Source organism: Herpailurus yagouaroundi, unplaced genomic scaffold (genome assembly GCF_014898765.1).
Source record: "Herpailurus yagouaroundi ecotype Mexico unplaced genomic scaffold, PumYag 141, whole genome shotgun sequence".
NCBI lineage: Eukaryota > Metazoa > Chordata > Mammalia > Carnivora > Felidae > Herpailurus > Herpailurus yagouaroundi.
This window is the reverse complement of record NW_024412396.1, coordinates 43321041-43348595: the sequence shown is the minus strand read 5'-3', so window position 1 is coordinate 43348595 and position 27555 is coordinate 43321041. Positions and strand designations below refer to the sequence as shown.

Sequence of the window (27555 nt, the reverse complement as noted above, 5' to 3'; positions counted from 1 at the left end):
AATGAGCTAAAACAACTCCAAGATTTCTGAGTAGGAAAGTGACACAGTAAAAGGAAGCCAGATTCGGAGAGTTTAATTTGGTGGTGGCAGAATGGAAATGGCAGTGAGGCTAGAGTTGGGAGGCCGTTTTGGGATCTATAAAAATAATCTGTGAGTTTAATAAGTCAGCTGATCACAATACAAATTACAAAGAAGAGGTGACTGGCTGGCTCAGTCAGTAGAGCATGCAACTCTTTTTTTTTTTTTTTTTAATTTTTTTTTTTCAACGTTTATTTATTTTTGGGACAGAGACAGACAGAGCATGAACGGGGGAGGGGCAGAGAGAGAGGGAGACACAGAATCGGAAACAGGCTCCAGGCTCCGAGCCATCAGCCCAGAGCCCGACGCGGGGCTCGAACTCACGGACCGCGAGATCGTGACCTGGCTGAAGTCGGACGCTTAACCGACTGCGCCACCCAGGCGCCCCGAGTAGAGCATGCAACTCTTGATCTCAGGGCCATGAGTTCAAGCCCCACACTGGGCATGGAGCCTACTTAAAAAAAATGTATACTATCCATAAACATTTTTTTAAAAATTTACAAAGAACAGGGGACAGAGGAAAAAATATTATCTGGAAAGAAGAGCCAAGAAGACTGGATGACAGGAGTGCAGGGAGGGAAGAAGAGTAAACGATTCGGGTTTTCGGTCCAGGTGATGGGGGAGAGATGAAACATCACTGAATGTGGAAATAGGGGATGCAGGGCATTTTACAACTTTAAAAAATAAGTAATTAGGGTTTTTTAAAAAATGTTTATTTATTTATTTTGAGAGAGAGAGAGAGTGTGTGTGTGTGAGTGGAGGGAGGGAGAGAGAGAGAGTAAGACAGAGAATCCCAAGCAGGCTCCTCACAGACGAGCCCCACTCAGAGCTTGATCTCATGAACCATGATATCATGACCTGAGCCGAGATCAAGAGTCAGACGCTTAACTGACTGAGCCACCCAGCTGCCCCCAACTAATTAGTTTTCACTCTGAAAAACACTGAGAAGCAAGGGCTGTGGTCCTTCCAATTCTTGAGATGGTAAACTGCGGCCAATCCATGCAAGACCACCTGGCAGTCAGGAGCCTCACCAGGCCTGCAAGTCCCATCTGCTCCCTCATGAAGGCTTCGCAGAAAATGGAAGCGCAGAGGGATCTGTCACAGCTAATGCACATTTATCCAGCCCACAACCAGCAGAGCTCCGAAATGTCACATAAGAACTTTCAATAAAACTAGAAACCACCCACTGGCTCAGTGGTGTAATTCCCCTTGCTACGTAAACCATAGCCAGCCTGACCTTTGCTAGCATGGGAGGGTGGAGAAAAGTTTGCAGATTTACCGACGTGGAGAGTTTTTCTTAATCTTTCTGTAAAGCTGGTTGGGAATGCCCCATCTCCAGCACATGATGCCGGTATACACTTTCAGCCAGTCCCAAAGCACCCAGCACCAGCAAAAGGCTACATTGCCATGGGACCACCAGGAAAGCCAACCTGTGAGCATCAATCTCAAGAACCAAGCCACTCAGCAGTTTGCCAGCCCTCGTACTAAGGACCCAAAGCAACCTACGGAGCTGTGACAAGGCTCAAGGTAGAGGTGATGGATGTCTATGAGGGTGCTTCACTCAGATGAAAAGGGGAGCTCGCCTCTGGAGACAGGGCAAGAGACTCTCCAAAAGAAGGGATTGGATGCCAGGAAAGTTGGCTAAGCTAAACCTCCAGGCTCTGGCTGGGTTCACTGGTCAGGGCCTGTTAGCCCAATCTCCCCGCGCAACATGGGGCAGAGAGGAGAGGCCGTGGGACTGTACGTCAGTGTCAGATTTCAGCCCCTCTAGGACAGATCCCTTACCTTCAGACAGGGACAAATCATCAGCTGGAGACACCAGGTCTGCCTGGGAAGCTAGGGCTCCACTTAGATGCGTTGTAATTTGATTCGTCAAGATAACCTGTGAACAGACAGGGAGAAGGTGGGGGAAGAGAGAAGAAAGAGAGCAAATTAATTATTAGAGCTCTCAAAAGACAGACTGGTTCAGGGGAGGACTGATAAGCACACAGGTAGGAAAACCCCAGCTCCGACTTTCATCAGTTTTATCTTTAGGCCAGAATATCTAGCAAAACCTATAGGTCACTGAAAACACAGAAAACGGGAAACACGCTTCTTTTAGAGCTTAAACCACCAATCAATTCTTTCTCAATGCTGAGTAAATTGGGACTGAGAGGTGCTGTCATATTAGCTAAGTAACAGAAGTCTACCCAGAGAGAATTAAGATGCATAGGAACACATTTTGTCAAACTTCAATTTTTAGGATTATATCCACAACCCAAGACATTGCTAGTGCTAAATAAAAGCGGTAATTTAAAATTTGAATGCCTACAGCGTCTTCCTTATTAACTCAAGGTCAGAGTTTTAGTTCCAAATTTGTGAAACTGTAATAAGATTCATCTGTAAAGGAACAACACTGTTCTTTTAAATTCGTTGAACGCCAACAAAAAACTTCCAATCTCGCTATGTATTTAAAACACAAATTAATATAATCCTACCTATGCAAAATAAGGCTCATGACATTTCAAATCCATATGATCCACTGCCATACAGTGGCACTTGATTCAGCCAAGAAACCATTCTTTTCCTGAAAAATCTTCACTTATAAAGTTTACTATATTGTTTAGAACCCTGAAGGAAGAATACACTACAGATTCTCTCCTGGAACATTACAACATGACTCACGCCACAATCATTTCTCGGGATTTTGTTCCCATGATGCATAAACACTATGAGCATCTTGGTCACTCAGAGGAAACCTCCCTTCTGAAAAGGGTACTAGGCATTTAGTATCTGGAATAAGCATCTCGTTGGACTGTCTTGGTCTGTCCCGAGGGTCAGCTATTATTTTGCTGCCACCCTAATTTGAACAGAAATGGAAACTGTCTCTATTCTTTATTGTCCAGCTTCTCAGCCACACCTCTGTCACTGTCTCTTGAAGGAACCAGGGCCACATTATAAATCCTATACCAATGGCAGTTTAATTGAGGGCTGAGAGGTGGAGCATGATGGCAAGGTCAGGCAAAGAAACGAAGTACTCTATTAGCAAAGATGACCTTTCCAAGGTCTTTGTTGTGTCAGCTAGGCTTGTGGGTCTCTAGCTATGCTGTAGTGATGATCAGACAGTGCAGCCTTCTGCTGAGTATTTGCTAACCTTGCCTTCATATTCTTCTGTATTGCCTCTTTTCATCTGGACTGGTGAGAATCACATACTATATGCCTTCAATTACAATGGCTTTATACAGTCAAATCACAGCCTGCTCTTTCAAGAACAAATGTTCATTTTGAGGAGTATGAATAAAAATGAAGTCCATTTCTCTCTTTATAATATAAGGCATGTGCTCTGGAGTTTAATAAAACTGGGTTCAAATTCTGACTCTGACACTGTGCATCTTGGGAAAGTTACTTAAACTTTTGAGCTTCATTTATTCATAGGTAAAAATCACACCTATCTTATAGAATTTTTACCAGAATTAAGTGAGATAATCAATGTGAGGTACCTAACATAATGTCTGGCACATAGTAAATATTCAATAAATGGAAGCCATATATTGTTACCATATATAGGTTAATAAGTTAGTAAATGCCACGTGCTTCAGATGACTGGATCTAATGTGAGAACACTGAATTACAATTTTTCTACATTAGGATATACTTCAGTACTTGATCATTTCTACCAATCCTTAGTCCTTCTTAAGTTTTATTCAACTGCTAAGAATTTATGTTAAAATACCAGTAAGAAAAATAACAGTTATTTAAAGGCAGGTCAATAAGATACTGAAAATACCATGTGTTTTATTTACCAATAAGCAAAACACTGTTATCTGTCTGCCCTAGTTTTTTTAAAATGTGAAACTTCTGAGAGATCAAAATAGGTAAGCTCTACTTTTTTAGAGGATTCTTCTATAAGATGGCTTGGTGAAAATGAAATAACTCTAATGATATGGCAATAGTAATATGAAAAAATATATATATTGAATACTTACCTTCCAAGGCAGGTTACCATATACACAGGAGAAAATAAAGAGGTAAAGGCACCATATGTCTTCTCTAGAAACTTGTAAGTTAAAAGACAAGCCATTTACCAAAATATTCAGTTCATTTTTCCCCTCAATTTCATTACCATTCCACTATAATGGAAACTTGTCCTGAGATGATGGTTTTGTTATACCCAACTATTAAGTTCTATTCTGCGGAACCAAAAACCAAACTGCAGACGTCCCTCAGAAGGCACTCACTCCAATTTACACTCCCAATGGAAGACTAGATGGAAGAGAAAACATTTCACTCTCCAATGGCAAGAGAATCAGCTCCTAGGGGGTTTTGCTAATAATCCTCTTTTTTTTTTTTTTTTTTTTTAATTGTGCATCAGAAAGCGAAATCACTGAAAGGATACATAGCAACCAAACTCAGGGGCTTGCTAATCACACCATCTTACTAAATTGTTGTGGTTTTCTAAACCCGTGTTCAGTAAAATGATAGAATGGAAACATTTTCAAATAGCATCAATTACAAATAATCACGACTTGGGCAGAAGCCTATAGACATGCTGTCCTCTGAGGCAATCTGGAGACTCGAAAACTACACTCTTAAAATAACTTATAAAATACTACTACAGTTTATAAACAGAGTCTTAACACTATCTGGTTTCTGAAAATTTGTTCTGACACTTCAGAAGGGCTTTCCTGCTGCTTTGCTCCATTGGAAAGCTTGGGGCTTCTGATGCTTGGTACTATATTTGTGTGGCTGCAGTTTGCACAGTAGTAGGGTTAGCACTTGAGAGTCAGACCGGAGTTCAGACCCTGGGTTCTACCACTTACTAGCCGTATGACATTGGACAAGTCTCATAACCTCTCTGGTATGATAATTCTGAACTCACAGGGTTTCATTACACTGGATAATGCATATAAGGTCCCCAGCATTAGTGCCTGACCAAAGGTAAATGGTTAAATGTTAGTCCTCATGATTGTCTTTAGTTATCTTTTAATAACTGGTACCTTCCTTTTTATTTCTATTTTTAATGTTTTATTTCATCCTTACACCCTCCTCACACCCCCTGCTCCTGGTCCAGAATACATTCTACCTTAGGGGCCACTGTGTGTCTAGTCTGATCCACCTGACAGTGAACTATTAGAAGTATTTCTGCTGGGGACTCCAGGAGTAGCCATTTAGTATATTCTAGCCCATGGTGAGTACTGGAAAATGGGGGACAGAAGAGAAAATAAGACAGCCCTGGAAAAATCAGGGTGAAGAACTGTCAGATCCAAAGGCCAAAAGAAGCTCCTTTTATTTGACTCTTGGAAGGTGACGAAAAATGGATTTATGGTCAGTTGGGGATAGAATAGCAGAAGAAAGGCTCATTTTCAACAAAACAATAACTCAGTATTTACAAGTCAGATTTTTTTAAAGAGCTAAGTATATGGCACATGCCCTCATTCAACTTTCTGTGGGGGCAGGTGAGAGGCAAAATTTGTAATCCCCACTTTCTACAAGGTGAACTAGAGTCACCTGCCTGAGATCAATAGCATAGGTAAGAGGGGTGTGCAGGCCTCCTGCCACTCTCCCTCCTAAGGCAGCAGCATGCAGAGGAGAGGAGAGAGAACGCTCAGCTCAGACCCGAGGACAGGTGACTTCTTCAGACCTTAGGTTCCTTTGTTCATTATTTTTAGTGTCCAGAAATTACAAGATTATCAGTCCTACACTGTAACAAGCCCAATCTTGTGACAAGAGTCCTTTTGGATTCGAATGCTATGAAATAACCCTAAGTGAAGTAGGTAAATAACTTCAGCTTCTACCAAAGTGTCAAGCATTTGAGGTGATCTGAGCGGAATTCTGCCTCTCTTCTTCATGATTTTCAGTGGCCCCAGATGCATGTGGCTGTCATCTCCGAGGCCCACAGAAGGCCTGGAATCTAAAGCTCTTCATGAAACCCAGGTCTGTGTGCAGGAGTTTAAGGGGGAGACTGGTCTGGAGGAATCATGAGGCACCTCTGGGGCATTTCTATGCCCATAAAAACACCCACTTCTTCCTCCCACCCACTCTCTGGCAGAAACCTGCTACAATCTAACACAGAGATTCAGACAAGTTTCAAAATCACTTTAATTGGGCCTGTGGGGCTAGGTGCAGTGATTGTCCTGATATTCCTGTTTCTCTAGGCAAATAGGCAGTGCACCAGATACCCTGGCCAGCCAGAGAAAGGGCATCATCCAAGCAACAGACAGAGGCCGTGGGCTGGCTGTGCTCACAAACTGCCTACCTGTCGCCAAACCTAGCACTCTCAAAATGACAGAGCTCTGCTTTTCAGAGGTTCTGAAGGCATGGTTTAAGTTTTTCTTCTGTTTGCATTGAAAATGGTCTATCTGGGGGCGCCTGGGTGGCGCAGTCGGTTAAGCGTCCGACTTCAGCCAGGTCACGATCTCGCGGTCTGTGAGTTCGAGCCCCGCGTCAGGCTCTGGGCTGATGGCTCGGAGCCTGGAGCCTGTTTCCGATTCTGTGTCTCCCTCTCTCTCTGCCCCTCCCCAGTTCATGCTCTGTCTCTCTCTGTCCCAAAAATAAATAAACGTTGAAAAAAAAATTAAAAAAAAAAAAAAAAAAAAAGAAAATGGTCTATCTGCCCAAGGTACACTTTCTTAAACTGTTATTTTTGGTATTTAAAATGATCCTAATTGCCAGATAGGACAGTGCTCGAGCCTTTCTACCTAAACTATAGGTCTTGGATAAGTCAGAAAAATTCTGGGTTTTAATCCTGGCTCTGTTTAAGGGTCGCTGAATGTCCTGCTTTTAAGAAGACAGAGGCCGGAATTTTCCTGTGAGAAATTGTTAAGGTTCATTGAGTCCTTTCATCACCAAGGCTTGAGAGAAAGGCCCTGGAGTGGTTTTCACCAAACTCTCCTCTTGCTTCCCAACCATGACAGTGTCTGCCCCAACCCATCTGCTGCCTAGAAGCAGGGAGTGAGAGGGAAATGGGGTGGGGGTAGGAAAGTGGGGGAGGACAGGAGGGGTGGTGGGGAGCTCTGGGTGCAGTGCAGGGACAGGGTAAGCGCCCACAAGGGCACGCCTAGAGGCCCACACTCACAGACTCATGCTTCTTCCCTGACAGCTCCCCATCCCAACTCCTTCCTGTCGCTTCCAGCATTGAAAAGAGATACCCCGTATTTGTTGTGAGGAAAAGTCAGACCAAATACCGTTGGAGTTTGAGCATCACAGATCTGGTTTTACTATTCCCTGGCTTAATTTTGCCAAGCTCTGGGAAATTAGCAATCATTCCACTATGAAAAAATAATCATTTTTTTCTTTAGCTTCAGCCCAGAAAATAAATATCAACTGTCAGTTCTAGAATAAAGAACTGATAAGGCTTTAGTATTCCAGCCTGCTTGAAGGTCTGCATGACAACTGTTTTCTGGGAAAATCTGAAAGGCTGTGGGGGATTTTCCTTTCAAAATATTTGTGGCAAAAGGACCAAACTTCAATTTGACTTGAAGAAAACACTGTTGTGGGAGTCAGGCAGCCTGCCTTTTATTTCTGGCTGTGTCGCTAGTCTGCTGTGCAATTCTGGAAAATGCTCCTAACCTCTCTATACCTAAAAAGTGTTGAGTCCATAATAGATGTCAAGAAAAAAATGTATAATGAATGGCTTTAAATGTAGCAGGCTGCTATGAAAAATGTCATACATTTCTTAAATTTATGTTTTTAAGTTTTATTTATTTATTTATTTTGGTGGGGGGGGAGAGAGAGAGAACACACATGAGTAAGGGAGGAGCAGAGAGAGAGGGAGAGAAAGAGAATACTAGGTAGGCTCTGTGCCATCAGCACAGAGACCTACAAGCTCAAATTCATGAACCACAAGATTGTGACCTGAACCGAAATCCAGAGTCAGACGCTTAACCAACTGAGCCATCCGGTGCCCCCAAAATGTTATACATTTCAATTTGCGTTAGGATAAGTGTTATACTTAAAATTCCACCTTATCATTGTTTCTCATCATCTACCCTTAAGAAATCTGTTTCACACAGAACCAATTGGCAGTGGCTGAGGAAGAGAGGAGGAAAAAAAAAATGAGGGACATAACTTCAAATAATTTTGCATTTATGGTGAGAATACTTTCAAATCTCGATAAAAATTCAAACCTCTTACTATGGACCTGGAGGAAAATCTGTTGTAGGTTTCACTGTGGAATTCACAGGCAATGCTCAAGAAACACTGTTTAGTAGGAGAGTCCCTCAGGTAGGAGAGTCCCTGATGAAGATATTGGCTCAGTATGAGGCCACATAGATGAAGAGAAATGAATCTCCACAGCTTTGCACAAACACACACTCAATCATACAGAGATTGATAATAATACTGTTTCTGTCTCATGTTAGCCATCGTCTAGACCACTGAGTTCAGAGGAAATGCACTGAAGTAAAACTGTGTCTGCCATTTGGTCAAAATAAACATCCAAGAAAACTGTAGCACTGTAGGGTGGCTTTCTCTTTGGCCTACTTCTCCAGGGGTACACATGTGAGGGGATGCAGTGGAAATTGAGCTGGTGGCTACTGTGTAGGCGTGAAAAGCTATGGTTCCACTGTCAACATGCTGTTCCACTGGCTCTGATGGGGCTGAGGTTAACACATGCTGGTTCCGGGTCTCAAATGGGGTGACAGTTGTAATGAGGCCACAAACAGCAGCCTGGTGTGCTGTTTCCACCTGCAGCCCAACCTTGGCGACATCCTGTCAGTGATCTCAGGGTTGTTGCAGGAAATAACATGCACCATTGGTGAACTGCGACAGTGTGTGGCAGTTCTAAAGGTGCACTCGCCAACTGTATGCAATTTTGCCATTAGCATGGGACCAAATAGGCCTCTGGCCAGCTGGGGCTTGGAAATGGACAAGGCCAATTGCTGGATGACTCTGAGGTTCACAGATGTGGAAGAAACCTTCCTACCAGCCTTCACTGCACCATGTATTTCTTGTGGCCAAGTCGCTTTTGCATGGTTTGTTTGGTTGTCCTCACCCACTCCATTACTGCCCACTGAGCACCACAGAAAGGCAGGGGAGGTGAATTTCCAACAGCCCCCTGAGTTTCTGCTGACCTTTTTAGGTGTTTTTGTTACTTGATGGTGCTTTCTATTCACGTGTACGCCTGGGCTCTGGGGATTCCCCTCTTTTTATTTGCAAGGAGGGTTAGAAAGACACAGCTTCATGATCAGTCCATCACAGGCAGCTGCTATTGACTGATTTCCCCTCCTGAGACTCATTTGAGATCAAGAAAATAGTTGTGTTGAGTCACTTGCTCCCAGGGGTCTGAAAATACAGCTCTTGGGGGAGTCCAGTCTGATAAACACCAACTCTGCTATACTCCAGCCCCAGCCATTCTTATAGTGGCTTAAGTAGGGAGGAGCTGAAGCCCAGAGGGGCCACTGACTTCCACCCCACTTCTGAGAAGCCTCCAAAGGAGGATGAGCCAACACTAATCTGACTTCTGTATTTCTAGGCCACTAAGGCAAATGGCATTCCAAGAGCTCTCCAAACTCAGTAACTGGGTGCATTGCATTCAGGTATTGGAGATGTATTCTATCTCCAAAGTGAATCTGTAGCATAAAATGAGAGCAAAGGTCATTCACAACCTGTTCAAAAGGAGGTCAAAACATCTGCCTAGGAACAAATATCCAAGATAGCAGCCTCATCAGATACGCCTTTGAACAAAAACTATTTGATATCCTCATAGAAGGGATATTGTGTAAGGCGTGTTTTTTATAAGGGGGGCAGGGAGTTGGGAGCTGAAGCTATTCGTTTGTGTCCATACTTAAATAAATGACATCAACATACACAAACAATAATAACCTACAATTAAACAGAGTCAACATAAGAGAGACAGAAGAAGAATGGCCAGAACAAATACATTAAAATGGCTAAATATTTACATAATGAATGAGGACGGGCCTCCCTCCATGGCAATGCCCTTGGAGTGGAGATCTTTGATCACAGTCACTAACAAGCCAGCTCCCAATCATGTGCTACAGGCCCATAAAATGATGTCCTGGCCAAGGGCAAATCATACTCAAGGCACAAGCCCCAATGCCAGATGACAAATAGCCTTTTAGAATCTCCAGTGTGTACCCTGGTGGCTTGGGAATGGCCCCCCAGAGTGCTGTCCTAAGAGGAAGTGTGAGGTTTTGTCAGGCCTCTGAGTTGCTAGAGGGGATGGTGAGGGACATGAGCTGCTAAATATAACTGCAGAGAAGTGCTATCCTATAATTTTTTCCTTCCTCATTTTGCGTTGCCTATCTTGATGTTCACTTCTCATCTAATGTCATTAACAAGAATAATGACAGCATTTCATGTGTGTGTGATGCTTTATTTCTCTTAGATTTTTAAAAAACTGTTTATTTGGAGAGAGAGAGAGAGAGCAGAGGAGGGGCAGAGAGAGAGAGAGAGAGAGAGAGAGAGAGAGAGAAAGAGAGAGAGAGAGAGAGAGAGAGAGAGAGAGAGAGAGAGAGAATCTCAAGCAGGCTCCACACTGCCAGTGAACAGCCCAATGTGGGGTTTGAACTCAGGAACCGCAAGATCATGACCTGAGCTGAAATCAAGAGTGTGACGCTTAACCTACTGAGCCACGCTGGCACCCCTGATGCTTTATATTTTTCAGAGGATGTTCACAGAATGGTCTCAGTTGATCCTCACTACCTCATGAGGGAAGCTGGGCAGTAACTGAAGCTGCTGTTGTATGTTAGGAGGGTGGGCTCTTGAACCAGACCTCCCGGGGCCTCTGTCTCAACTCCACCACCACCCAGCTATATCATTTCAGGTAGATAACTTAATCTCTCTGTGCCTCACTTTCTTCAACGGTGTAATGAGAGGACAATTGTACCTGTTGTGAGAATAAATGAGTTAGCACAGAAAGCACTTAAGACAGTGCCTAATACCTAGCAGGTGCCTAACAACTATTAGCTTTTTACTTATTATATCTACCCACGCCAGTTTTTCCAGTGGGAACACTGAGGTTTATGACATCCTCACTCTATCTCTCTGTTTCTCGTGGTTCACTCACTCCAGCTCTCATCCCCATGCCAAGTGCCCCAGGCTGAAATGTCCTTCTTCACTCTTCTTCACGCTTCCATCTTTGCAGAATCAGTTCAAATCCCACCTCTTCCATGAAGTCTTTCCCAACCATGCTCTCTGCAACTAACTGATCTCTCAGTTCCTAATGCTCCCATTTTAGAATCGGTACCAAGTAATTCGGTACAAGGAATTTTTTCTCTATGTCACATGTTATTCTTACCTCTCTACCTACAGTGTAAATGCTCTGAGATTTCACGTGTTTTTGCCTTCCTGTCCCCATTCTAAAAGCGGGAAGGGAGAAGGGAGGAAACTAATGTCTACTTCCTGTGGATACAACCCTGTACCAAGTGCTTTACATACATTAGCTCATTTCATCCTCACACCTCAATGAGGCAAACATTATTATCATAATTTTGAAGACGAGGAAACTGAGGTTCAGAGACATTGAGCAATTTTCTGAGACTACGTAGCTAGCACACAGAAGAGCCAGATTCACACTAGGTCTGTCTGGACCTCTAGTGCATGCTGGTTCTTCCACACAAAATGTTCTTGACAGGAAAATTCACAGCCTCATGGACATTTGTTGATCCATTTCTTCAGTGCATGGCATTTGCTGGTATCAGACTGACCAAGTGCCATGTTATTTAATGCAAAATCACATTAAAGGAAAACTGTACCAAATGTTTAAGAGTAAGACAAACTTTCAGCAGCCGGCTGTTAGAATGCCGTTTGGTAGAGCTGGAAACACTGAGTCTTCAGTCCAGGGAGGAACCATGCTCCAGCAGGTATGGCAAAAGAAAAGACACAGGCTCCTGGATTCTATTTCTGTCTTGGCCATGAACCTTCTGCTAATATTTTCACTTCTGCTAAAATGTGATGACAAGAGTTTCAGAAGAAAGGTTGCCACATGAGAGCAGAACGAGAACAGGCAGCTAGCTGGTTAAATGAGGTAGAGCCACAAACAACACTGGGATCTGGGCAAGGAGCTCACAGCTGGGACAAATTCCATTCGGGCAGTTATCTTTTCAGCTCCGCTTCAACTCACAGAGAACAGCACTGGGTATGCTGCAATCCTTAAATATTAATGATAATGGTATCTGTGTTTTTAAATACCCTAAAAGGGCTATCTTTAGTTTACTTAGGATCCATGCGACCACTCAAAAAGTGTGTTCTTGCTTTCCAACTTGCAGTGTTTGCATTTCTTTGCAGACTGGCTACACCACACGATGGTGAATCAATTGCTTCTTCACATGGTTGGTAATTGATTCACAAAAGGTATTAGTGCTGGTGCACTGTGGTGGAGGCCCTGGTCTTATGGTGAAGACCCAGCAGGGATGGAGGTAGTTGGGGCAGAGGTTTATTCTTGGTTCTTGACATCATCCAGCCAAGAGGCCAGGCCTGGAAGGACTGGTGACCCGGGTAGGTTTGCAGCCATGCCTGCAGTCATTTAAGGGGCATCACCATGATCCCCTTTGAAAAAAAGGAACGTGGGACCTGTGGGTGGTGGCTTTCCATTTCTGCATATCTGAAGTCCCACTGAATTCAAAATCCTGGAGCTGTGGACAAGTCTTGTGGAAGACTTCTTGATCCCATCCAGGCCTGGAAAGGGATAGCCACTGCAAAACGAATGCCCAGCTGCTTTGGAACAGGAGAACAAGGAAGCTCTTCTCTGTCTGGTTATTTACAGCACAGCCTTCCTGCTCATGGACTCCTCCTGCCCTCCCCAGGACCACACTGAAATGACTAAATCTGCCTGTTACTCCAGTGAATCCAGTCAAATAAATAAGTCAATTCTCTTTAAGTTTGTGGTCTCAACTCCTTGTTGGTTTATTGCAAAATTAAAGGGCACACAGAGTAGAACCATCAATCAGTAACCAGCAGAGGAATAAGCTCTTTGTGGAATGTACTGAGAAGCAGGAAAGAAGAAGAAAAAAAAAAATGAAAGGAAACCTCATGAAATGGTCATTTGTTAGGAGAACAGAGAGGGAAAAAAAATCCACATTTCACATGCAGCATCATTTAGGAAAAGTCTTATTAAAGGTTTCCTATCTCACCAGGGGACCAAGCATAGGAACGCAAACAAAAATCCCTCAAAATGATCTGCCATTTATTAGTGCTGGTTTCTTGTGGGCTTTGCTGTATTCCATGGCACAGCCAGAGATCATGGGGCTAAGGGGCTGCAACAGTGACTCAGCAGGCTCAGAACCAGGGCAAGGAGGTGAGATACCACTATTGTTAGTTTAGAAACAAACATAACTGTCTCCCTCTGCCCTTCATCCCAACCTGACGGTCCCTTAGCACCCTAAGATTAAAGTACCTATGTAGTACCATGCCTTATTTGGAACTTTTAATAAATGTGATTTGATCAAGTTAAAATCTGTAGAGCCAAATGTAGCCCAAGGGAAGAAAACTAATACTTACTGAGTACCCAGCGGGTGCCAAACAGTATGCCCAATGCCTTATTTACATAGCCTCCTTTCATCCTTATTGCAACCTTAGGCAGTAGGTGACATTATTCTTCCACTTTCGGGATAAAGTTATTCTGTAACTTGCATAGCTTGCAGCTAGCAGCCACATCTATGTGATTCCAAAATCACTTCTTTCAACCAGACACACCACGTTCAAGCACAGCATCTGGAAAACTACTGTGGTATTCTAAATGCTGCTGGAAGAAATGAAGTAGGTAGTAGTGGAGACAGCGTCATGGTAACTCACCAGTCCTATAGAGTCTGCCTTGCACATTTTCTACCTCAAATAACTTCCTTCTCTGGACATCTGATATTCTTGACCATTTCACAAGAGACAAAAGCAAGGTGCCAAGAGGTGGAGGGAACTGCTCACACTAGTAAGCAGAAGAGCCATTAGACCACAACATGGCTCCGATTCTCACCCATAGCAAGATGTAGCTTTTGAAATAACTTGGTAATAGGGAAGCATTCCCTATGTTGCTTCAGAAAAATGAAGGGGCTATATACACACACATATACAAATACAAAATCTCATCTGAACCTCCTTATCATCTAGTGGAAAGGTAGGTATTACACCTCTTTCCACATCAGAGAGGAAAAGTGAGTAGCCTAAAGTTTACTATGGCACATAAATGGACCCAAACTCAGGTCTACTGACTCCAGATCCCATGCTCTTTATACTCTTAGATCCTGAAGGAGAGTGCACCTCCCACAGGGAGGCAGACTGATGGTAAAGGAATAACTTCCATGAGAAAGCTGGGTCTCAATGTCTTTCTGAATCAAGGAGAAGACGCTTGCGAAGCTGTGATGCCCAAAACAGTGGGATCTTGGTTTTATTTCCTCTCTCTACAGAGGTAACTATCAGTAGTGTTAGAATCTCTATGCTCTCCCTGAAGGTGGTCCTCTGTTACTAATGTGAAGTTATTCAAGTGCTGGTTGTGTTTATTAGAAGTTAAGTAGAAGTCCCCATTTATTATTTCAGCCAAGTAGTTCCTAAGAGAGGACAGTGGAAGCAAGAAGTGAGAAAAAGCTGTATCTGGGACTGGTAGGTTTGGGCAAGACTGCAAGGGATTAAAGAGTAAAGTGTATATTTATGGCTTCCCTCCCCAACCCTCACCATCTTCTTTCTAATGAGCACCCCCATGAGTTTTGTACACTCATCCTTCCCAACACAGCTATAGAGTGTAATCCCTCCTGGACCTCTTTTCCCCAGCCAGCACCATGATGAAGGGCTGTGAGAGCCCAAGACTCCATCCCTGTACCATCCACTGCTACTCATAAATCCACACAGTCTTTTCTCCCCTTCCTTCTTTCTAATGAGCTAGATCTTAAATTGTCTTACCTGACTTTTGCTACAGATCTTCAGACTACCAGGGAGGGCACCCAGTAACATAGCAACTACTCTAAAGCAGTGACTCTGGAGTGATTGAGATGGGTGTTGAATCTAGTCTTCTGACTCCAAATTCCAGGTTAATTCCTCTACGCATTTTTTTCCTCCCTCTTCTGAAATAGAGTATCTGGCCCTACATCTGACTGACAGAGTCCCCTGTAGATATTTGAAGCATAACTGAAATAGAAGCTGGATATCTGACAAAATAAAATTACTCAAGTCATTTTATTCAATTTTTACAATTTAAAATGCTGATAAAATATTTATTACATACTAGTCATGGTCAAAACAAAACAAAGACAAGACTGATATTTTTCTGTTAAAAGGGAGAAGGAACATGAGTATGGAAGCAAACTATAATGAAAGGGAGCAAACAATCCTTGTCATAGGAGGATGAAAAGAGGGAGCCACTGGAGTCTAGAAGATGGGAAGAGATGGCTTCTCACTGGGGGACCCAGGGAAAGTGTCATTTGATCTGGGCCTTGAAAGAAGGGTGCAATTTAGTCATTGAAAGTTATGTGGAAGGTTTTTATAAATGGCAGAAGAGGCCCCGATATTATGAGAATTTGAACTACAGAGTATTTTAGAGGAGGACTTAAATTCTGGAATACTGGAAGGCACTACAAAGGTAACCAACCTGTATCAATAACAGACCAGGCATTTACACCAGGAATTCATTTTAATCCAAACAGGTCTTTAAAAAGCATGGAAAAATGCTCCCCAGCCAAGAGACACTAGGGCCTTGCAAGAAGGAGATGGAAAGTGCCTCCATAGTTCCATCCTGCCACTGAATTTGGCTCCTACAGGGCAGGTCCTTGCAGGAAAAATAATAATAATAATAATAATAATAATAATAATAATAATAATAATGTCAGTTGAGAGAATCGTGAGTGTGTGCATGCACGTATGTATGTTTCAAATTGTATTTAGAAGCTAAATTCTGCTAAAATGCATCAAAGGGCACCAGTCCCGATACAGAGGAAAGGAAAAGCCCTAATTCATATGCAGCAGGGTTTAGGGAAAATCTTTATGAAAGACTTCTTAGCAATTAGGGGAGTGAAAACTAAAACACAGCAGCAACCAAAAAGTCCTCAAATGACTGTGTGTTCTATGTCCATTCTGGTAGCTTCCCTCCAATTCTTTCACAGGCAAAGAAGACCCCTTTAGACTGCAGAGTTTTCCCACCCTGGAAAAAGAAGGCATTAGAAACTAAAGCAGAATTTTCTAATTTGTTCCACTTCTTAAAAAAATTTTTTTCTCTGCCAGTTACTTTTCAACATGACTGACAAGAAAGCTTTCCACTTTTCTGTTTCTGTTTTCTAAGCCAAAAGCAAAGCTCAACTAGAGGTTCACATAAAAACATTAATCAATATAACACACCAGCATATTACTTTCATGTAAATTCAGTCAGCTATTTGGTAGTACTTAGAGTTAAACTGGAGTCAAACTAGGTAATCAGCACTTACTGGCTCAGAACTGAATTGCACAATGAAAGGACAGAATATGTACCCCATAAAATGATGGATCTGGGTAATGAGCATCAATGGATTAGGTGAAAAGTTGACAAGGAACTTGGCAACAGAATGATCAGATGCCATCATCTGAACCCACTAATCAATTTAATCACCATTAAAGGTGGTACAACAGACATTGTCTTGTGACATGATAAAATAGGAAGTAAACAGCACCACCTATAGAATATTTTTACTTAAAAAAATCTAAGCCCTAATCCAATAACCACTCATTTATAGGATACAGAAGAACAATTTAAACAACACTATGAGGAAACCATCTACCAAATCTAGAATGTGTAGCACTCTACATCCAATTTCTCCAACAAATCAATGTCACAAACAAAAGAGGGGTAGAGGGGGTGCTATTATAGAACAAAAGAATATTAGGGAATAAAACAACCAACTATAATTTGTGAGCTTTATTTAGGTCCTTATTCAAATTAACCAACTGTAAAAGGACATCTTTGAGACAATCAGGGAAATTTGAATAGAGGCTAGGTATTGGATGATATTAATGACTTGTTAATTTTGTTAGGTGTGGTGAAGGTACGGCAGTTAAGGTTTCAAATGCCCTTATTAATTTAAAGATGGAGAATAGGCGGAGAAGTATGTCCCAAAGGGAAATTAAAAAATAGAAGGAAGGAAGAAAGGAAAGGGGGGGGGGGATGAAGGAAGGAGAAAGAAAGGAGGTAACATAATCATGGTACATTTTGTAGCTCTCCATGAATACTTACATTGGCACAACATAAACGTTAAATATGGTTTTAACTAAATATTAAGATAAGACCATACTGGAAAGAAGCAAAAAGTGAAACTGAAAGGGAGGATGGGGATTCAATGGTCATCTTTCATAGAATCATCTTCAATAAAAACATCAAGAAATAGCAATTCAAGCATATCATTTAGAAATAGGGAGGTAGGGGTGCCTGGGTGGCTCAGTCAGTTAAGCACCTGACTTTGGCTCAGGTCATGATCTCCCAGCTCATGGGTTCGAGCCCTGCGTCAGACTCTGTGCTGACAGCTTGGAGCCTGCTTCAGATTCTGCGTCTCCCTTTCTCTCTGCCCCTTCCCCGCTCACACGCTGTCTCTTTCTCTCTCAAAAGTAAAATAAAACATTAAAAAAAAAAAAGAAAGAAATGGGGAGGTAACTAGCAGAATCAACAACTCAGCAATTTGAAAATGGCTGCTCCCAGAGAGTAGGAATCAAAGGGTTCGAGAAGCAGATTTGGGGCAGGGAAATGCTGTTTTTTGGTTTAAGTATTATTAGATTTATATAACAATATACATGCCTTACTTTGATGAAAAATAAAATTTATATTAAGAAAACGCACCAGAAACATGTGAGGAGGAAGTTAGCCAAAAAACTAATATATATAAAGGATACCCAGAGAGGCAAATGATGGCTGTGTGGATTCAAAACCTGACTAGGTCTGTCAGGGGGCCCTGTGTGACTCAGGTGAGCACATGAACCACCTGGCAGGTAGATCTGGGCCGCGGAGATAGAGGCAGCAGGCTAACGGACACCCACCGTCAACATCCAAATCACGTAGCTCCCATATTATTGACTCCATACTTACCCAAGTAACCTCCCGATAATTTGCTTCCACATGTAACTTGCTTTGAAAGGGAAATGTGCTAGTTAGACCAGCGTGCCTACCCAGTGCACAGAACAGCTTTCTCATTGTCAAATTAACAATTTATAGCTCAGTCTGGTCTGGGAGCTTTGGGACCATGAACAGGGGCAGGTCCACCTGAATGTGATAAGCTCTGGGCTGAAATTTGGCTCAGGCCAGATCACCAGTTAAAATCCACCTTGTGAGACCTTCCTGACTGGGTGGCAGCTCCCTCCCAAGGGGCTGCCCTGACCTCAGGGTCTTCCCCACGCTGCTCTGAGCACCTCACAACAACCCTGTTGATCCCTATCATCTCCCTCCTTGCACGAACTGAGAGGCACTGCATTTGATCACCTCTTTAAGACACAGTGGACACCTGGTGGCTCTTTTCAAGCAAAGATATTCTTCACCACGTGCTTTCGAGACCCCAACAGAAGCTGGAGTTCCTGAGCTTTCAAAATATAGAAAGTGTTCATAAACTTAAAATATTACAGTACCGGATTTTTATTTTTTTAGTAAATGACATAATAATAAACATCACTGAGTACTTTTAAAGTACTCTTTACATGTAATAGCTCACTCAATCCTCACAAAACCCTGTAGTGTAGGACCATTCCTTTTTTTATTTGTCTGTCTGTCTATCTACCTACCTACCTACCTACCTACCTATTTACAAAGGTGGAGAATAAGGTACAGTGAAGTTGAGTAACTTGGCCAGGGCACAACAAGACAGAACATGGATTCATACCTGGGCCATACAGTTAGAAGGTCTGATTGAGGTGAAATGTCTTGCTGAGACTCACACAGCAAATGAGCAGAAGGGGGAAGAAGCATCTCTCACAGAAGGAAGTGGAAGCCAATGGAAACCCTGAGATATCACAATCTCCCCAAACCACAGCTTCTAGAGCCAACTTCATTAGTTCTGAACAAGCTGACTAAACACCCAAGTTACATAAAGTCCTCCTAATGATCACCTGGTGGGACAGAGCCCCTGTGGCAACTCAGTCCTCCAAAATTCAAAAATAACCCCTGAAATCATAACAGAACTGTCTTATTTTGGAACAAAGGAAGGAGTATGGCACATAAACATTGTTCATCATTCCATTTTCAAGGTGAAACAAATATCTCACAGAGATAACAGGTATTTGCTTTACCTCCCCTGGAGAAGAGAGAATTCGAGAAAAACGGTGACATTAATTTAGGAGGTTCCCAAAGTCCTAATATTGTTCTTTTTTCAAACATACCATTTATTAAGCAGTTACTCTGTATGAGCAATGAGCCTAACTTCAAAATTATCATCACTGTTCCCAGAAGAGTCCAAATTAATTGACCCCTTACTACGAGCTGGTTCGTCTGCTAAGCCCTACTTGTGGATTACCTCTCTTTAATTCTGACCACTGTCCTATTTTTCAGGGCATAGTATTATACCCATTTTACAGGCAAAGAAAGTGAGTTTACAGAGTTCACAAACACAGCAAAAGGTCATGGAAGAACCAGAACTTGAAGCTAAAGCCCAGACCCCAGATTTACTGGAATGCAAAGTCTTGCCTCTTGGTCACCATGCTATGCTATCTCTTTTGATAGCATACAACACACCAGCAAGATCAGTGCTATAATCCCTATTTTACAGATGAGAAAACTGAGGCTCAGAGAGGTTAATTCACTTTCTTAAAAAATTTTTAATGTTTATTTTTGAGAGAGAGAGAAAGACAGAGTGTAAGTGGGGGAGGGGTAGAGAAAGAGGGAAACAGAATCTGAAGTAGGCCCCAGGCTCTGAGCTGTCAGCACAGAGCCTGACACGGGGCTTCAACTCACAAACCATGAGATCATGACCTGAGCTGAAGTCCGATCCTCAACTGACTGAGCCAACCAGGTGCCCCGAGGTTAATTTACTTTCTAAAGACATACAGCTGCTAAGTGGCAAAGCTGAGATTTAAATCCAGGATCATTTGACTCCAAAGCCCAAGTTTTTTATCACCACACTATATTAGTTCTCCTGTCACTGGGATGTTGGCTCATTTATTCAAGGAATATTTACCAAAGGTTTAATTATGCACCAGGCACTGTTCTAGGCACTTAGGCATACAATGCAAATAAAAGAGCAAGAAATCCTCGCCCTGTGGAGTCTGTATTCTACCAGGGGAAGGCAGACAATGAATACAAAATGTGGTAAGTTACATGGTATGTCAAAAGTGATCATTTCTACAGGAAACAGAGTAAAGGGATTTGGTATAATGTGTGGGAACAGGTTGCCATTTTAAACAGAGTGGGCCAGAGAGGCATCATGGAAAAGGAGAAATAGGAATATAGACTTGAAACTGAGGACAGCAGGCATGTGGCTATCAGTCAGTCTGTATCTCCTCATCAGAAATCTTGAAAGAGAAATCCTCTAACCTTTTAATATTCTATCTCATGTGGAAATACCAAGAAAGCAGAAAAGTTAAAAAGCCAAGGGCCTTTGCTTTGCTCTTTAATTTGCCAAAAATGTATACTGCAAGGTGATAAGAAAATATGCACATAGCTCATCCACCAATACAGATGGAAATGGTAGATGGAATGGTGCCTGTGCCCAGGCAAGGGTGGGGGAAGTGCTGAATATTTTATTTACCAAGAATTAGCTCCCAAGATACACGGTCTTTCCCAGCAGTCAAGCTCTCAGTCTACAGATGTTAGCATTATACAACTATTCCCATAAAACTGCTCTGCGTGACAACCAAAGACTGGCTGAACCCCTGTAACCCAAATGTGATATCTCCAGAAAAACCAACAAGGCAAGCTATGTTGCACTTTCCATGAGTACACAAGGCCTAGGCCATCCTGCTCATTATACTGCGAGGGTCATCCAGGAGTTCAGCCTCTGACTGTGGGAAGTTACAGAGATAATCTCTCAAAATCCAAATAAAAATAGAATTCCTTTCTCAGGAAAATCCTGAGAACTCATCTTTCTAGTCCAGACTTTCTGATAAGAAATGGCTAAAGCTACGCACTTGATTTTGGTACTCGGCCTCCTCCATAAATGGTCCCTGGGTGAACCATCTTCCTCTTTCTCTTCACAAGCACATTTCTCTGGCCATATCTGAAGGCTCAGCAATATATAGAGCTTACATGGCTTCTCTCATATTGAGCTAGATTGCAGGGTGCCTCACAGGGTAAAGGAACTGAGGAAGCCATTCAGTAATGGAAGGCTGAAAGGGTTGAAAGGTATTAGCAGAGTGAATGTTAGAAAAGAATTACAGATTATTTGAAATTTCTCTGATTTACTTACTGACCAACAGGAAGAGAGAGTGGTTCTATAACAGCTGTTTCAAATTGGCAGTTATGTGAGACCAGAAGCTTTGGATCAATTGATGCAAAAAAAAAAAAACAACCTTCCATTCTGTTCTGCCATCTTGGTCCCTCCCTCAGCTCTGGATCAAGTGAACAGGTAAAAGACAGGGCTCTGACCCAAGGCCTGTGGTCCAGCATTAGGTCACCCTGCTTTTCATGATGCAGGTTCTGCAAAATAAATGAGAGAGAAACAGAGACAGAGAGAAGGAAAAGCTGAGAGAGGTAAATAATAGATTCCATCCCTCACCGAGTCCACATGTTATGTTTATTGAGCAGCCACTGGGTGACAGGCACTGCTCTAAGTTCCGGAATAACAAAGAACAGGACAAATAAAGCCTGTGTGTGCACTGTGGAGTGAGTGTACACGCTACTCAGAGTCCAATGCTATACAAGGAAACCAGGAGATGAGCCAGACAATTTCAGATTATGATGAGTAACATGAGGAAATAAAATATTGTGTGTGGGGTTACTGATAGGATGGTCAGGGAAGTCTTGTCTGAGAGAGGACATCTGGGCTGAGATCTGAGCAACAACTCTAGGGTAACACAGAGTTCAGGGCACACACTGAGGCAGAAGAGTCTAGTTTTAAGGTCCTGAGGGAGAAACAAGCTTTAAGAACCCAAAGAAGACCAGGCTGGCTGGAGGTTAGTGAGTGAGGAGAGGGGTCAGAGAGGTGGGCCAGGCTGAGTCAGGCAGCATCTTGGAGGCCCAGCACAAAGGCTTTGGGTTTGGTTCTAAGCATGGTGGGAGACCCCTGGTGATCCTCAAGTAGGAGACTGACGTGGTCTGGTTTGTTTTAAAATCTGCTTATTCTGAGGAATTAAAACTCCAACATTTAGTCCCCCTTGTGAAGGTAAAGATTTTGTGTTCTGTGAAACACTTAAAATATTCATGAGAGTTAGGAGCACTCGGGTGGCTCAGTGGGTTGAGCAGTTGAGCATGTGACTTCGGCTCAGGTCATGATCCCATAGCTCGTAGGTTCAAGCCCCACATCGGGCTCTGTATTGGCAGCTCAGAATCTAGAGCCTACTCCAGATTCTGTCTCCATCTCTCTCTCTCTCTGCCCCTCCCCTGCTAGCAGACTCTCTCTCTCTCATATAAATTTTAAAAACATTCATGAGAGTTCAGTCTGTCTTGGCAAAAGAAGGGTAGAGAAAACAGAGGGAGGGAGAGGGGGAAGGTCAGACAGAGAGAAAGGGGCAGAGAGAGAAACAGGAAAGAAGGAAGGGAGAGAAAAAGAAAGAGAGGAAGAAAGGGAGGGAATATCTACTAAGGCTCTACTTCACCAGACTGCTAAGAGTTGGAAGCAATGTAGACACTAAAACACAAGGCCCCAGAAACACTGCTCAGTAGAAGGCTACCCATGAAAGGTCTAGACTGGAGCCAGGGAGTGTGCTCACAGCTCCATTTTCTAGGGGACCAGAGGGTGAGACCCAAGGGAAGAAGGTATCTGATGACACCGCTCCAGCTGAATCTTAACAGTAGCGACAGTACTGAAGAAGAGTATTTCTGAGTGGAAATACTCTGAAATACAATTCCAGTTCATCCAAAGCAGGATGTGGTCCCACTGCATCCATCAGCAAGTACTTATTACATCTCTACTGAATGCAGAGTAGGAACAGAAAAGAGGACAAAGTGAATACTGTGTAAATTACAGATGCAGTGTGTCTTTGAGGATTTGAGAGTCTCATAGGGAAGCTAGGAGAGAGGAGGAAAATTCTCTGTAGTGGTAGACAGAGCTGTCTTTACACATATGTAGATATTTAGAGGTAGAGCTCAAACCCAGGTCTTTGGATTCCTCATTCATCACCGTCTTAGGCGAACAAACTCACAAAGCCAACAGTTTATGATTCTAATTGTAATGGGATGGGATCAGACATTCCGCCTGCTATTACCCCCAAGAAGACAAAGGTCATCCGTAAACAGCCACTTGGCTGAATCCACTTCAGCAAATTCAATCTCTTCCAACCCACCATCAGTTTCGCTTCCCTATGGGGAAGCTCCAAAATGTACATGGGAGGAAGTGAGAGTGACCAGCTGGTGATCATTTGTGTTTTTTGAAAATGTGCAATTTACACATGACATGTATGCATACACAGAGACAAATGGCAGCTTGGGATGTGTGTATGTGCACGCGCACATTGGCATATATATATATGAACTCTAACAGTTCATCTAAGAAAAATACACACAACCTGAATGTGTCAGGCATGTCTATAGAGTATCTAAAGTGGTATCTCCCAGAGAGGGAAGATAAAATTGGCCTGGTTTTTCTGACTAGCAGGGAATGCAATTCTCTTCTTGCTGCCCAGAGAAAAATGTTAGCTTGATCAGAGGACTTGTTTTATACATTAGTCTCCGCTCTCCATTCAAAACAATTTTCAATAAACATGGCATTTAGTTCACTGGTTTAAAGCAACAGTGATTTATAACAGTAGCTGATAGACCGCATGGAAGCCTCTGGCATATTACGTGACATCTGAAAAGTTTGTTTTTATCTGTGTAAAATGGGAACCATAAAGCTGACGTAGCTCAGAGTCAAGGCGGTAGGAGCTTGAGCGTGGAATAAATTGTCTGATTTCTTATGATAAAGCACTGTGTAAGCTGCAGCCACTGTGAACACTTTTATTATATTATATTCATACCCAAAGTGATATATATGATTAATCTGATGTTAACTCAGATATATCAGCTGGAGAAACAGGAGTCTGACTTTTGGGTCCATACGTCAACTATTTCAAAAATAACTTCCTTTATAACCATGGGGGGACTCTCATTCAAGGTCTGTCGAGGGCACCAAGGAAGTGCTGGCATGAAACTGCTCTGTGAAATGGCTCCTATCTTGGTGTGCCTTCCTTTTGATTAACATTAATATCTGCCAAACAATCCATCAAATTCTAAACACCTAATGTTCATCTATTACCTCTTTGGATTTTTATAGGAACCTTCTGAGGTGTATAGAAAAGTTGTTATCATCCTCATTAATATTATAAAACCAAAGCCTAGAGAAATTGCTAAAACTGCACTTTCTACGGGCACCTGTCTGGCTAGGTCAGTTAAGCGTCCAACTTCTTCTCAGATCATGATCTCATCGTTAGTGGGATCGAGCCCCGCCTCAGGCTCTGTGCTGACAGTGTGGAGCCTGCTTCAGATTCTCTGTCTCCCTCTTTCTCTGCCCCTTCCCCACTTGCACTGTCTCTCTCTCAAAAGTAAATTTTTTTTAAATTAAAAAAATAAAATTGCACTTTCTAAAGGTATAAGGTTTCTAATCCTAAATTTTGATGATGTCCAACTATCATTATTTCTGTTAAAAAGTAAATTAAAATTACACTTTAGCAAAACTACAGCAAATCAGAAAGCAAATCAGTGTTTTCCTGGAGCTAGGGGAGGGGAGGGATTGACTGCAAGGGAACATTCAGGAACTTTTTGGGGTGATGAAAATAGGGTTATTAGTACATACATTTGCCAAAACTCCTCAAACTATATACTTTATGTAAATTTAAAAATTGTAATTTTGATGTTAATGGAACCTCCCAATTTTGCTTTACATAAGAGAAATTATTGATTTTCATGACTCTCCTTCTACTGCCTTTGTACAGAAGACTAATCATTTCACTGAAATCTTTTAGTGGCAAACACGTCCTCTTTGTCGTCATCTCTTTGATGTTGAATGCAATGACCTTAAATTATGTTTCTAGGGTTGCATAAGGGAATTTTTTTCTTATGATACCATACGTATTTCCCTTACCTTGGTTGCCTAAATTGAGGTATGTTTTTAATATTTGTGCTTGTCACAGTGTTTCTATTATTAGGGTTATTCTGGGGATCAGAATCAGCTGGATCCTTCACATTCATAGCTCAAAACCAAAAGAGCAAATATTTCCAAAGAGGAAAAAAGAGTAATGTCCTTCCTGAAAGCCCAGTATTCTACCCCTTTTTCAAATGTCGTCTTACCTAGCAGAAGAGGATACCAGGTCCATGGAGGCAATGGAGTAGACCCACAAGTCTACTTTTCAGGTTAAGAGCACCTGGTGAGAACTTAAGGCTTCATTCTCCTACTATGGAGCTGATACAGAATCCAGATTCTGTTTTCCTAGAAGATGGGTCTTCTCTCTCTATGACTCTACATATTACATAGAACTATATAAATAAATGGTTTGCTGAAGTTTTTGATAAAATAATAACATTTACATATTTTCACAGCACTTGACACAGTGCCTTCACATTCATTAGTGCCCTTGACGCAACAATCTTGTGAGGTTGGCACTGTTAATTCTATTTCATAGATGTATCAAAATCACCATGAATATATGCAACTTGTCAAAAGACACTCGCCTTTTAGGTGGTAGAAATAAGAACCTTGTCTCATACCCTATCCTTTCCTCATTCATACCACACTGCCTCTAACAACTCCATGTAGATCAAAATGCCATCCTCCTTCCAGAGATGGATGTATCTAAAGCCTATTTCCAATAGTGCAAACACTATTGCTAGACAAGGACTTCCTTACAAGTAGGGAAAGAAAGAACAAACATGTTGAGATCATCCATCTACCACCTATAAGCCCAATACACATACTTTATCCAATTTGGTGGCCCTACATCTTACTAACTACATTTCCAACTATATTTAAAATTCATATTTTGTTGATAATATTCATCCCTCAAAACACTAGCCATCTACTCCCTCATCTATGAGATCTTTCAGAGCAAACTGTTTTCTTCCTCTGTGCTACTTGATTCATACCAATACAATAGCACTTGCTATCTTATATAGCAAAGCGAATTATTTTCATACCAGTATGTCCCACTGATCTGGGAGCACCTTATAAACAAGGTCCATGTGGGGCAGTGACTGGCTTGGTCGGTGGAACCTATGACTCTTGATCTTGGGGTTGTGAGTTCAAGCTTCATGTTGGGTGTAGAGCTTACTTTAAAAAATAAATACAATGTTTCTTTAAGAACTAAACAAAAAACAAGGTCCATGTGTCATTCACCTTTGTGCCATTGGCACAGCACCTGATACATAGCAGATCCCAAGGAAATTATTGCTAAAAACTCACTATGGAACCTGAGAAGTATGTGTGACATTCTTAGCCATAAATAAGTGATAAATCTTAAGAGACCAAACTTTACTATGGTCTAATCACTGTCCCAAAGACATAGTAATTCTGCTATTAAAATCCTACCTCCAAATCTAGTTTAAGAATTGTATTTTGGGATGCCTAGGTGGCTTGGTTGGTTAAGCATCTGACTTCGGTTCAGGTTATGATATCACAATTGGTGAGTTAGAGCCTCACATCAGGCTTTGTGCTGACAGCTCAGAGCTTGGAGCCTGCTTTAGATTCTGTGTCTCCCTCCCTTCTCTCTCTGTCCCTCTCCCACCTGATTCTGTCTCTCTCTGTCTCTCAAAAATAAATAAACATTAAAAAAAAGTTTTTAAAGGGGTGCCTGGGTGGCTCAGTTGGTTAAATGTCCTACTTCATCTCAGGTCATGAACTCACGGTTCATGAGTTCAAACCCTGCGTCAGGCTCTGTGCTGACAGCTCAGATCCTGGAGCCTAATTTGGATTCTGTGTCTCCCTCTCTTCTCTTTGCCCCTCCCCTACTCACACTCTGTCTCTCTCTCTCTCTCTCTCTCTCTCTCTCAAAAATAAGTAAACATTAAAATTTTTTTAATTAAAAAAAAAGAATTGTGTTTTAACCACTGATGAAAATTATTATAGATCTCTAGTTCATTAAGCGTCCATGCACTCCAGATATCAGGGTAATAGGAGGTCCTATCAGTTAAGTGAACTGGATACAGGATAGGATGCTGAAATCCAAGACTATCCCACTCATTTGGCCAGTATTCCAAATCCACTGGGCCTAGATTATCCCATTTATTTCACACCAAACCTTGTGGTAAGCATTATATGCCATTGCAGAAGTACAGTTCAGAGAGATAAAGTTCTTCAGACACTATATCCCATGTTATTACTACTACTGTGCAGCCTCTATACATATACCTTCAACTTGAGTTTAGTAATATCCAGACAAGGCAGATGAGAAGGTTAAAGGTTGAAGGAGGTTAAAACAATGCAAATCCCTCTCTCTCTCACTTCCTGCCATCCATGTTCCTTGGATCCCGGAAGCTTCTGACATCCT

At 42.2% G+C, this 27555-nt stretch overlaps 1 protein-coding gene across 7 annotated transcripts in view; it reads right to left on the bottom strand.

Moving 5' to 3' along the window:
• RAD51B (RAD51 paralog B) overlaps positions 1 to 27555 on the bottom strand; it is a 647789-nt gene that overhangs the window by 230621 nt on the left and 389613 nt on the right. For all 7 annotated transcript variants that reach the window (XM_040477496.1, XM_040477495.1, XM_040477500.1 and 4 more), the window contains exon 8: positions 1864 to 1960. In XM_040477496.1, the coding sequence (XP_040333430.1) occupies positions 1864 to 1960 (97 nt within the window). The remainder of the gene's footprint in view (positions 1 to 1863; positions 1961 to 27555) is intronic.